This window comes from Rhamphochromis longiceps, linkage group LG5 (genome assembly GCF_057381845.1).
Source record: "Rhamphochromis longiceps isolate RC_006_pf linkage group LG5, R_longiceps_female_GT1.1, whole genome shotgun sequence".
NCBI lineage: Eukaryota > Metazoa > Chordata > Actinopteri > Cichliformes > Cichlidae > Rhamphochromis > Rhamphochromis longiceps.
In genome coordinates this window covers 24,181,306-24,192,376 of record NC_140561.1, presented here as the reverse complement: position 1 = coordinate 24,192,376, position 11,071 = coordinate 24,181,306, and the positions used below count along the sequence as shown (strand labels likewise).

Sequence of the window (11,071 nt, the reverse complement as noted above, 5' to 3'; positions counted from 1 at the left end):
ATTGTAGGGGCAAAGTTTTGGTGTAAACAGCATGAAAGCATGGATCCATCCTGCCCTATATCAAGGGTTCAGGCCAGTGGTGGTTGTGTCATGGTGCTGAGGATATTTTTTAGACACGCTTTAGGCCTCTTATTACCAACCACCCAAGCTCGCCAAGACCAAATCATCTCAAACTGGTTTCAGGAACATAACAATGAGTTCTGTACTCAAACGGCCCTTTTAGATCTAATCGTGCTCCTCCTGGTCACTCCCAGTGTAAACCCTAACATTTCCAACACTGCCTCCTGTCATTTGTTAATGCCACCGTCTCCAAAGCGTACATCATAGCACGTCCGAAAGCCAACTTGTAAACTTCTTAATAAAGCAGAGATGTCAAACACAAACCAACTTTGAGCTTAAGTAGGTCAAACCAGTGAAATTCCCCTTTCTGACAGGGTAAAGAAGGTTAACTACACATTTTATCCCTGTGATATCGTACTATAAGACAAAGAAAAAACAGGAAGGGTTGCTGTAGCTTACTGCCCAGATTGCCCTGTAATTATAGAACAAAGCGCTGTGTTATTTCATAGAATATGCCCCTTTTATGTGCACCCATTGTAAAAAAACAAAAACAAAAAAAACCCCAACAAAGAACCCCTGAAATTTCTAAAGTGCACAGTGAAAAAACAGGAACCTTTTCATCAATTCATTGTTTATCTATTACTTATATACTTTGGTGTAGTATGACCATGGAGAGGGTCTTTATCAGCAGAAAAAAGCTACTAAAGTACATGGAACATTTAAAAATACTTCCCTTCCTTCATATTTTCCAAAGCCATCCAGTGTACTCATGTACTCTTTGGTATTTTTTATAATGTGCCCTATGAATTAATTGAACAGTACATAGAATTTGTTCCCTCTCGACCAGGTGTTCTGGGAATCCATCCTACCTGACAAACCATCCTACCCGTTGTTTCTACGCATGCGCACAACACGACATTCAGTGGCGAACCATCCTACCTATGTGAATATAAGCTACTAACATACTCTGATGGGTACGATTAAGTGCCAAACCGTCCTACCTTTGTGAATGTGACGTACAAGCATACTTTAACAGCTAAAATTAAGTGGCGAACCATCCTACCTCTGTGAATATGAGCTAGAAGCATAATTTTACAGCTAGAATTCAGTGGCAAACCATCTTACCTTTGTTAATAACAGCTAGACACATACTCTGACGGGTAAAATTATGTGCCAAACCATGCTACCTTTGTGAATGTGACCTACAAGCATTCTTTAACGGCTAAAATGAAGTGGCAAACCGTCTTGACTTTATAATTATGAGCTACAAGCATACTCTGATGGGCAAAGTTAAGTGGCAAACCCTCATACCTACTTACATTTGTGCTGGAATGACTCTGTGACAGCAGAAATGTGCATAAACTACTTACGGTAGGACGTTTTGCCAAAGTAGGACGTTTTGTCAGAACACCTGTAATATAAAAAAAGGTGTCAGAAACACAGTTTTGACAGTTAAAATATCCCGTCTCATGTCAGTACGTCTAAATACTTGCCACACCCCATTCTCACTGGTTAACACTCGCACTGTGCGCGGGTGTAAACGTGCCCTTGAGTCACCTAATAACCGTTTCACAATCTCCGAGTCTCAGAGTAAGACCTAATAATGCTGCACACAGTGACAGCAGGGGCTACAAACCTCCAGAGGATGTGATGCAATGCGTCATTATCATAATATATGCTGATATCACTGCTCCCGTCCTTCGCCAATCAGCGCGCTTCACTTTCACCACCTGCTAGGAACTGAATTCCATCATTCCAGGCATTCCTACTCTCTCCCTCCCTTCCCCGCCTCCTCCTCCTCCTCCTCTTCGTTTACAAGCAAGTTTGTCCCGACAGCTCTGCTACTATTGTCTGGCCTCGTACGGGACCGCTCAGTCGCGGCTTGAGTTTTTTTATTTTTTATTTTTCTGGCACTCTCTTTGGGACCATATGTTTTATTTCGGTTAATTTTTGTGTGGACGCTATCATTCTGGAAGATACCAAAGTGGCGCTTGAAGGAGGTATGTGCTGCCAAACATGAAGTTGTGTGTCACTGACATTGTTTCGTTTTTGTTTTTTTCCCCCAGTAGTGTGAGAGTGCAGTGTTTATCTAAGCTGCGAAGGACAAATATTGGACCCTTTTTTCCCTGTAATATTAAGCTTGTAAATGAAGCCTGTGTATTGGAGCGGTTAAAAATAGGGCTGAAATATTATCGGGCGCCTTCTTACACATTTCATTCACGATATGAAGCAGTGCTGGCGGGTTCCCAAACTTTATAATGCTTTCGGCCACACGCTTTTCCTTTAGAGATTTCACTTGTTTGCAGTGAGTGTGGAGGAAATGAGTGAAAGCTTATCAATATCAAGAGGCTATGCATTTCCTCTCCAGTGCCAGGCAGAGTTCAGTGCAGATCCTTTTGCTCTAATCCTTCCTGGATAGGGTTCATCTTAAGGGACCGCTGTTAAGGAAGCACTGAGTCAGACCGATATAAATACTCTCACCGGTGGGAATAAAAGTGGACGCACTTGCTACCATTATATTCGGCTTTTTTTTTTTCAGCGCAGACCTGTCCCATCAAATGCTTGTCGAGTTTCCTTTACGCTCACCACCGTGTAGTAACGAGGTATCCCCGCGTAACCCTGCTGCGTTTGCGGTTTGATTTGAAGTCGTAGTACGGGCTGCTTTTCAGTAGTAACGATGCTTGATACTCTGTTTTCCTTGAGTAACAAGGTATCCTAGGAATGCAGAAAGAGGGAAGAGAAATGCGCTGGAGCATTTTATAAATCCACAAATACCTTTCATAGCTCAGCTAGTCAACACTGTAGGAGAGAACTAAAAAAATAATCCTAAAAAAACAAACTAAGAAAACAAAACTCTGTGTCTGAATAAGAATATGACAACTCTAAAGTGAATAAAAAAGCTCTAAGTGGTAATAATGAAGTGTAATTACATCAGGAATGACAGATGGCTGGTTTATACATACTCCTGCTGATGATAAATGACAGTGTAGGAAGCATAATTATTTTATAGAACGACTACTGAACAAGACAGCAAAAAATGATATATATTGTAGGCCATGCTTTCTTCATGTTGATGAGTGAGGCTCGCAGACCACACAAGTGTTTGAAGGTACTTTCACAATCCATCTGGATTAAGGGCTTGCTGTCAGTGCAGCAAACTCTTAATCCCAAACTTGGCCCAAAAGTGAAAGGCTTATTGACAATCAGCTGGATCCAACAAAGACTCTTAAGGACCAGTCACACATGTGATCTCAAGTCTGATCAGTACAATGAAACAACATTCATACAATTTTGAATTTCAGTGAAAGCACCTGGCTTTTTTAATGATTATGATCTGGTATTACAGGGCCGATTTAAGTTCATGGGCCACATACAGTCCGGTTTGATCTCATGCGAGTTGGACCAGTAAATCCATTGTATCATAATGTTTTTGAAATTAATAATTAAATTTAGTAATTACATGTGCATCACAATTTAGAGTGAACCTTCACATATAGAGTTTCACGGAGCTTAAAAACCCAGAAAAACAGATTAGTATTTAATAATTTAAAGAACTCTTGGAGCTCTGGAAGTCTTTCCATACATTTTCTCTGCTGTATAGCAATGCTGCCATCACCACACCAGGAGAAGCAGTGTGTTTTCCCAAAAAATTTAATTATTTTGCAGCTAATTTTATTGTTATTATATATATTTTTTTCTAAATCAATCCAGTTTGCCAAACTGAACCCTTTGGCAGCATGTTCTGGCCCACGAGTCATATATTTGACACCCATATGTTGATATAATTTTCACAGTCTAATGACATAAACGATAGAAGTATCAACAAAATAAAAGCTTGTAAAGTTAAAAACAGTCCACTTATAACCACGAAATAGACATAAACTAAACAAAGACATTTTAGCCATTTAAAGAGTGTTTGATTTGTTTAATGTTAATCACATTATTAATTGCACGCTTTACTTTGCCCCAAATTGCATTTAAAGTAGCCTTTTAAGAGAGTTTGTAAACCTTTCACTTCAGGGTTATGGTTATCTTTGAGGAGTTGCACATGAGCACTTGGTAGACCCTCAGCATTCATGCACCAAAGACACTCGTAGTCTAAGCACGCTTACTGGGAATATATCATTTATTGCAAAAGGGAAAGGTCCAGTGTATGTGGCTAAGATTCTCAACACACCTACTTAACCTATAAATAATAAAAAAAAACAAAACATATTAATATTGATGACAGTATATATTTGGTAAGAAATTTGCATTTTTATTTTGAGTAAAGGCTGGTTTGTTTCATTAGTGCTGAAAGGACACAACTATTAAACACTGGCTTGTAATGTTTGACTACAATGTCTTTGTTATTATATTTTATATTTATACCTAAATCAGGTGAGACTATTCTAGTATAAAGGCAAAGTCTTGGACAGGTGATTGTGCTAAAGGAACACTAAGCACAATCATCTTAGTGATGAGTAGAGAAGCAACATTTTGTAATATAATGAGGAAAAAACGAGAGAATCTTTTATATTTATATTCTGCATCAGTTAAAGCAGTCAGATTTCTTATTTTTACTTTTGTGCACCATGAGACTTTGAAACAGTTTTGGAGCTTTTAAGGAAATTAAATATTAACTCCTTTTTTTTGTTTGCTTAAACTGACAAATAGTGATCCCTAAAGAGTTTTGACACTTTGCCCTCCTCTCTGCCCTGCAGGCATCCAAGCATGGAGACGCCACTGGATGTTCTGTCGAGAGCAGCATCGTTTGTTCACGCGAATGAGGAAGAGAGTAAGTTTTATCAAGCTTCCATTTCTGCTTGTATTTATGAGCCTGCAGAAATCGAGTTCAGATGCATGCCGCTTTTTTGCTTCCTCTCCCTCTCTATTGACTGTTGTACCGTTGAAAGGTGCAGGCAAATGATTTGTATCATTACAGTCATGCTACATATAGATGAAGTGCAACTGTATTTACAGTCTAAACCCCCGGGCCACGTTTTCTTTCATAAGACAATAGGTGTCTTTGTGTTGTACAATTGTGCTTTCTGATTTGCAGGCAAATTAGACCAACGGCCTTCAACTGTCATCACTACTTCTTTTTAACCAGCACCTCGCTGTTAACCTGCTTTTACTGAAATCAGGGTGGGGTTTTATCTTTCCTGCTGCTGACTCTGTGTCTGTGTCACTCTCATTGATTTCTGTCCATCTTCTTCTCCAGTCATTCACTTCATCGCTGTCTTAATTTCTCTTACTTTTTTTGTTCCGGCCTCTTCTGTCATTTCCTTTCTCTTTCCCTAATCATGTCTGAGTGCTTCTGGCAGTGCAGAAAAAAATTCCTTCCGAGATTAACGAGAAATGGCCGGTCCTTCTCAGCAGGCCTCCCTGCAGCCAGCAGGCTCCAGAGCTGAGCGAAAACTACAAGGACACTTAACATTCAGTGGATACCACTGATAATTGACATGCACTGTTTAGAGGAGGCAGCTCAGTTTGTTATTTTTGATATTTTGCACAGAAACACAGTATGTTTGTTTATTTGACTTTTAATAATTGGTCTTTGGTAGAGTGGCATTGGAAATGTTTGTACTTTTGTTGAGAGAAAAATCTAGAAGCTCTGACTTTGTGATTTTTTGTGATTTATATCCATAAATACCATGATTTGAATTCTTAAAAGAAACAGGACATGCAGTGAATTCCACTGAGACAAGTGTTTCTTAGTATTATTATTTTATAGAGATTCAGTCTTCCTATTGTGTCTATTTCACTTTGATAAAACCTGCTAGAAGGTTATTTGAAGATCCCCATTTTGGAGCTGATTAAGTTGACGCACATATAAGCAAGTCATTATACAGTAAGATAATCAGAACTGCTGTGTCACCAGCGTGTTCCTGTAATGTTCTGACTCAAATTAAGTGGAATATCTGCTTCCTTGTACTTCTCAGTAAAAGGCCTTGGGATCTCCCCACCCCTCTTCCTCTGCTCCCTCGCTCCCCTGCAGTGTTTTTGTTTTTTTCTCCTGCGCTGATGCCACTTTTTGTTGTTAGCTGTGTATGGCCTCTTTGTCCAAAGACAATGCACGCAACCTGTTTCCACAATAGTGCGGAGAAAACGGCTTGAATCGGAGAGCCAGCTGAGCTAACTGCTACACTAGTCAGCTAACGAGCGAGTCTGCCAAAACTAGCTTCAAGTTAGTTGAACAACCAGGCCAACAGGCAGTTAAGTCAACAACCTCTGTGGGCTCATTTGCATTTATGACGAGCCTTTGCAGAGACCGCGCAGCACTTGACACCAGAGCCTTGTCACAGATCAGGGAGAGGCTCAGGCCTGCCTTTTCAACAACTGATTTAATTCACGTTGAATGAGTGGGGCTCACTTAGGCCAGTGCTTTGGATCAGATCAGCTGTTCCAACCATACCCCTGCATACCCCTGCAGATAAGCCATCACTGTTTGAAATATTTCAGGGAACTATAGAAATGCCGTCTTGAAGGACATAAAATTACTGAACATGAATAATGTATTGACATTACTGCAGTAATGTTTAGAAATAGAATTGCTGGCTCAGGCCCAAATATTAAGGCTAATTGAATATGAAAGCTTATACTGTACAAGCTTAAAAAGAAACTCTACTTCCATTAGTTCTAACAACATGAGGCAACTCTTCAAGGAGAACCCATGATGGGCTGATAGCAGTAACGGCTTTGTTCACGAGAATCTGCCGACAGTTAGAAAAGTATAGAAATATCATAGCCTTGGATCTACGTTTGTATGTCGCCTTGCAGGTTTATGAGTACAGTTAAAAGAAAAACTGGTTTTCCATAGAATGTGATCTGAGTCAAAGACAGTGCTCTTAAACTAATGCAACACAACAAGTTTCCTGATTACAGTACACTTATCATTAAACAAAACCAAACAAACATTTAAATGTTGCTGTTAGCTGCTACAGACCTGAAAGTCAGACTTCTGGGCTTCTCACAGAACTGGTTTAATTCTGCCGTATCGTTTGTGCTAAGCATTGAAGGCTCTCTCACGGTGAGAGATGCATTGCATCTCTGCAGGATTAATGTCCAAGGCTCTGGCTTGGTGCTTAGAACCTCTGCTGAGCTCCAGCTGCACAGCCACCCTGACATTCTGTAAGATACCTGGATCAATTTTGCAGTTCACTTTCTCTTTCACTTTCACTTACTTCATCTATAAGGCGATGTTTGCATGCTGGGACGAAGTGGCTCTTTGCACCATATTTTTTGTATGTTTCTCTAAGCAATTCTAAGCAAAAAACTTCGATGAGAAACTACAACTTTAACCACTATAGGGAAAAAGCCTGCTAAAAAAATTATATAAACGTATATAAATATACTTCAACCTACTCCAAATATGAAACAGCACAATGCTTGCATATACATACCTACAGTACACACACTCTTCAGCAGTACCGGTCTTTGTCAGGGAGCCACCTTCCGGTTTGAGGACAAACTGTCTGCATGCAACACTAATGACAGGTTTTATGCTCCTGAAGCCGAATATATGGTAATTACACACATACTAAAAAAACAGTGAAGTAAACTGTGCCTTGTATTTAATGGTGAATGTGGGTAAATGCTTAATACTTGTCATCACCCTCCATAGCAATTTTGGTGTCTACTTGGAAGATCTCACGGTGTGCTCCACCCTTCCTGGAAGCAGACCTGTATTTGAAAATCAGTCTAGAATGCATTGCAAGCCCAGCTTCAAGGACAGATTAATTATTTTTGTTTGTAGCTTCGCGTTTTCTGCGTCTTATAAAATATGCATGCACATTTCCTGGTTGTGGTCTCGTATGGTGCACTCAAATCCTACTTGTTTGTTTATAAAATAAACGTACACGCACGCACGCACGCACGCACGCACGCACGCACACACACACTTTCAGAATACACCCTTTATTGTTAGTTTCCATGGTTTGTTGAAGCACTCATTCTTTTTCCAACTATTTCAACTGTCTTCCTCACTTATACGAAATTCTGACTGATTGTGATGAGTGGCATACAGTAGTTGCTTTCTCATATAACAGTAACAAAAATTGGATGGATGGAGAGACAGACGGATTGACAAACATTGTGTTTTCTGGTTCTGCCAGTTTTTATTTTATTTTCCAATCTGTATATTGAAAAAAGTCACTTCATCACTTTGCATTTAGTGCTTATTAGCAAAACTTAAATAAATTGTTCACAATAATCTCACTGTGACACGAGCTCTCATCTTCAAGATCGTCCTGTTTTAAATATCCATAAAAAACTGTTTAAACATAGTATAGTTATTACAATTCTGGATAATAATAACTGGAAAATTACAAGTAAAAATAAAATAAAAGACTGTAGCAATAACACAATAAGAGCAGGAACAGCCATCCAATAATGCTTTCTCCATCATCCTCAGAATCTGTTTAAAACGCTTCAGTCCAGTTAAGCTGCATTATAAGAAAATGCTTTTTTCCCAAGTTCTGTGCATACATTGTTGTAATAAACATTAAACAAATGTTAGCACACTCACATTTTCATTTACGACAGTGAACTCTACAAACATTTTCTTATAAATACTAGCAAAGTAGCGTTATCATTGTTAGCAGGTAAGCGAATTGGTATTAGCTGGTGTTAGCATTAGCTAGAAATGCTAATGTAGGAACAATGGTATTCGGTAATTATTAGTCTTATTTAAATATAAAGATAATATACCATTAAAAAAAATACAGAGCAGATTTATAAAAGGAGAATGAGGGGATTAACAACACCCGAAGGCTAAATTTATATTTTGTTGTTTTTATTTCAGTTCTTCAGCTCATTAAATGTTCATCAAGTGGATTTAATGAAACTGGCTTTGACACTGTGCTTGCAAACGACAGTAAACCTCCTCAGTTTAGTCACACAGCTGATGTTTATTGAGGTGTACCGCAATGGTAGAGGCAAGTTTGGTTAATCTGAACTGGCACTTTTCTAAACTCTTAAAGGGTGGTGTAGAAGTTCTTCGAGCAAATGTATTGTCCGGACTAGTCGTAGCATGTCGATGATGATTTGTATGTACTTGGATCAACACTGAAAGGGAAATCGGAGACCTTGCATCACTGCTCTTTGTCTAAACCCATCCGGAGGGATTCTACGTGGGAGGTAATTTGATTGAGAATTCGTGCCCGTGGGTGGGATGGGTTTGGTTTTGTTTAGGGCTTCCTTAGGAAAGAGTAGGTTTGCCCTCAAACCTGTTTTGGTTTCTGACTTTTCCTCAGTTCAGCCCGTGTAACATGACACAGGTTTTAAGTGAACATGAAATGTAGATAATGAGTAGCACAGCTCCTTCTGTGTAGTGCATCAGGCTTGGTGGGGCATTTTGAAGGAAATGGCTTAGATCTTGATACACACGATCTTGTATGTATGGGTAACCCAGTGGCTCACAAGAAAAACAAGTGGGTCTTTGATTCAACATTGGGAGCCAATGATAACATTTTGCATGATTCACAAAAGGACTGCATACATGCAAAATAGACATTTGTTTAACTGATACCTTTCTGAGTTTCTGATTGTTTGGCAAACTCACACAGAGTAGAGAAATCCAGCAAGTCAGTGCTCTTGAAATGGTCTCATGTACCTCATATAAAGTTGAGACTTGTCATCAAACTAAACAAAAGTATTTAACTTTAAGGCAGAAGGTGACATTTTATTAACTTTTAAACAAAGCCTGCCTGCGAAGCTAAGCTAACTGCCCTCTACTTGTAGAATAAAATTATAATTTTTAAACAGACATTAATACTCAAAAGAAATGAAGGAACTTCTGGCCTCTGTAAAAATGCTAAGTGTTGACACTTTTCACACTTTTTTTTTTAATCTATCCATAACATTAGACTACGATACATTATATATAGCAGCTGGACCTATGACCATTAATAGCCCCATGGCACATCTCTATTATAACACATACAGTGGGGCAAAAAAGTATTTAGTCAGCCACCGATTGTGCAAGTTCCCCCACTTAAAATGATGACAGAGGTCAGTAATTTGCACCAGAGGTACACTTCAACTGTGAGAGACAGAATGTGAAAAAAAAATCCATGAATTCACATGGTAGGATTTTTAAAGAATTTATTCGTAAATCAGGGTGGAAAATAAGTATTTCCTCACCTCAAACAAGGAAAATCTCTGGCTCTCACAGACCTGTAACGTCTTCTGTAAGAAGCTTTTCTGTCCCCCACTCGTTACCTGTATGAATGGCACCTGTTTGAACTCATCATCTGTATAAAAGACACCTGTCCACAGCCTCAAACAGTCAGACTCCAAACTCCGCCATGGCCAAGACCAAAGAGCTTTCGAAGGACACCAGGAAAAGTATTGTAGACCTGCACCAGACTGGGAAGAGTGAATCTACAATAGGCAAGCAGCTTGGTGTGAAAAAATCAACTGTGGGAGCAATCATCAGAAAATGGAAGACATACAAGACCACTGATAATCTCCCTCGATCTGGGGCTCCACGCAAGATCTCATCCCGTGGGGTCAAAATGATCATGAGAACGGTGAGCAAAGATCCCAGAACCACACGGGGGGACCTGGTGAATGACCTGCAGAGAGCTGGGACCAAAGTAACAAAGGTCACCATCAGTAACACACTACAACGGCAGGGAATCAAATCCCGCAGTGCCAGACGTGTTCCACTGCTGAAGCCAGTGCATGTCCAGGCCCGTCTGAAGTTTGCCAGAGAGCACATGGATGATACAGCAGAGGATTGGGAGAATGTCACACTTCAACTGTCTCTCACAGTTGAAGTGTACCTCTGGTGCAAATTACTGACCTCTGTCATCATTTTAGGTGGGGGAACTTGCACAATCGGTGGCTGACTAAATACTTTTTTGCCCCACTGTACATATAGATTCAGTCCATGTTTTTCACTGACAAACTCTGTCTTGTTTTTTAGACAGTGGTTAAATTTACAGTAAAAGCTACCAGCAAGAATCAGCCACAAGCAAAACAATGGAAGACAATGTGGAACATGATGGCAGACAGTGCAGTTATT

At 39.6% G+C, this 11,071-nt stretch overlaps 1 protein-coding gene across 1 annotated transcript in view; it reads left to right on the top strand.

The window, feature by feature from the left end:
- Positions 1-1,873: 1,873 nt before the first annotated feature.
- Positions 1,874-11,071, top strand: part of vgll4b (vestigial-like family member 4b) — a 41,580-nt gene continuing 32,382 nt past the window's right edge. The window contains exons 1-2 of the mRNA XM_085406766.1: positions 1,874-2,060; positions 4,764-4,837. Of these exons, the coding sequence (XP_085262892.1) occupies positions 4,774-4,837 (64 nt within the window). The 5' untranslated portion in view covers positions 1,874-2,060; positions 4,764-4,773. The remainder of the gene's footprint in view (positions 2,061-4,763; positions 4,838-11,071) is intronic.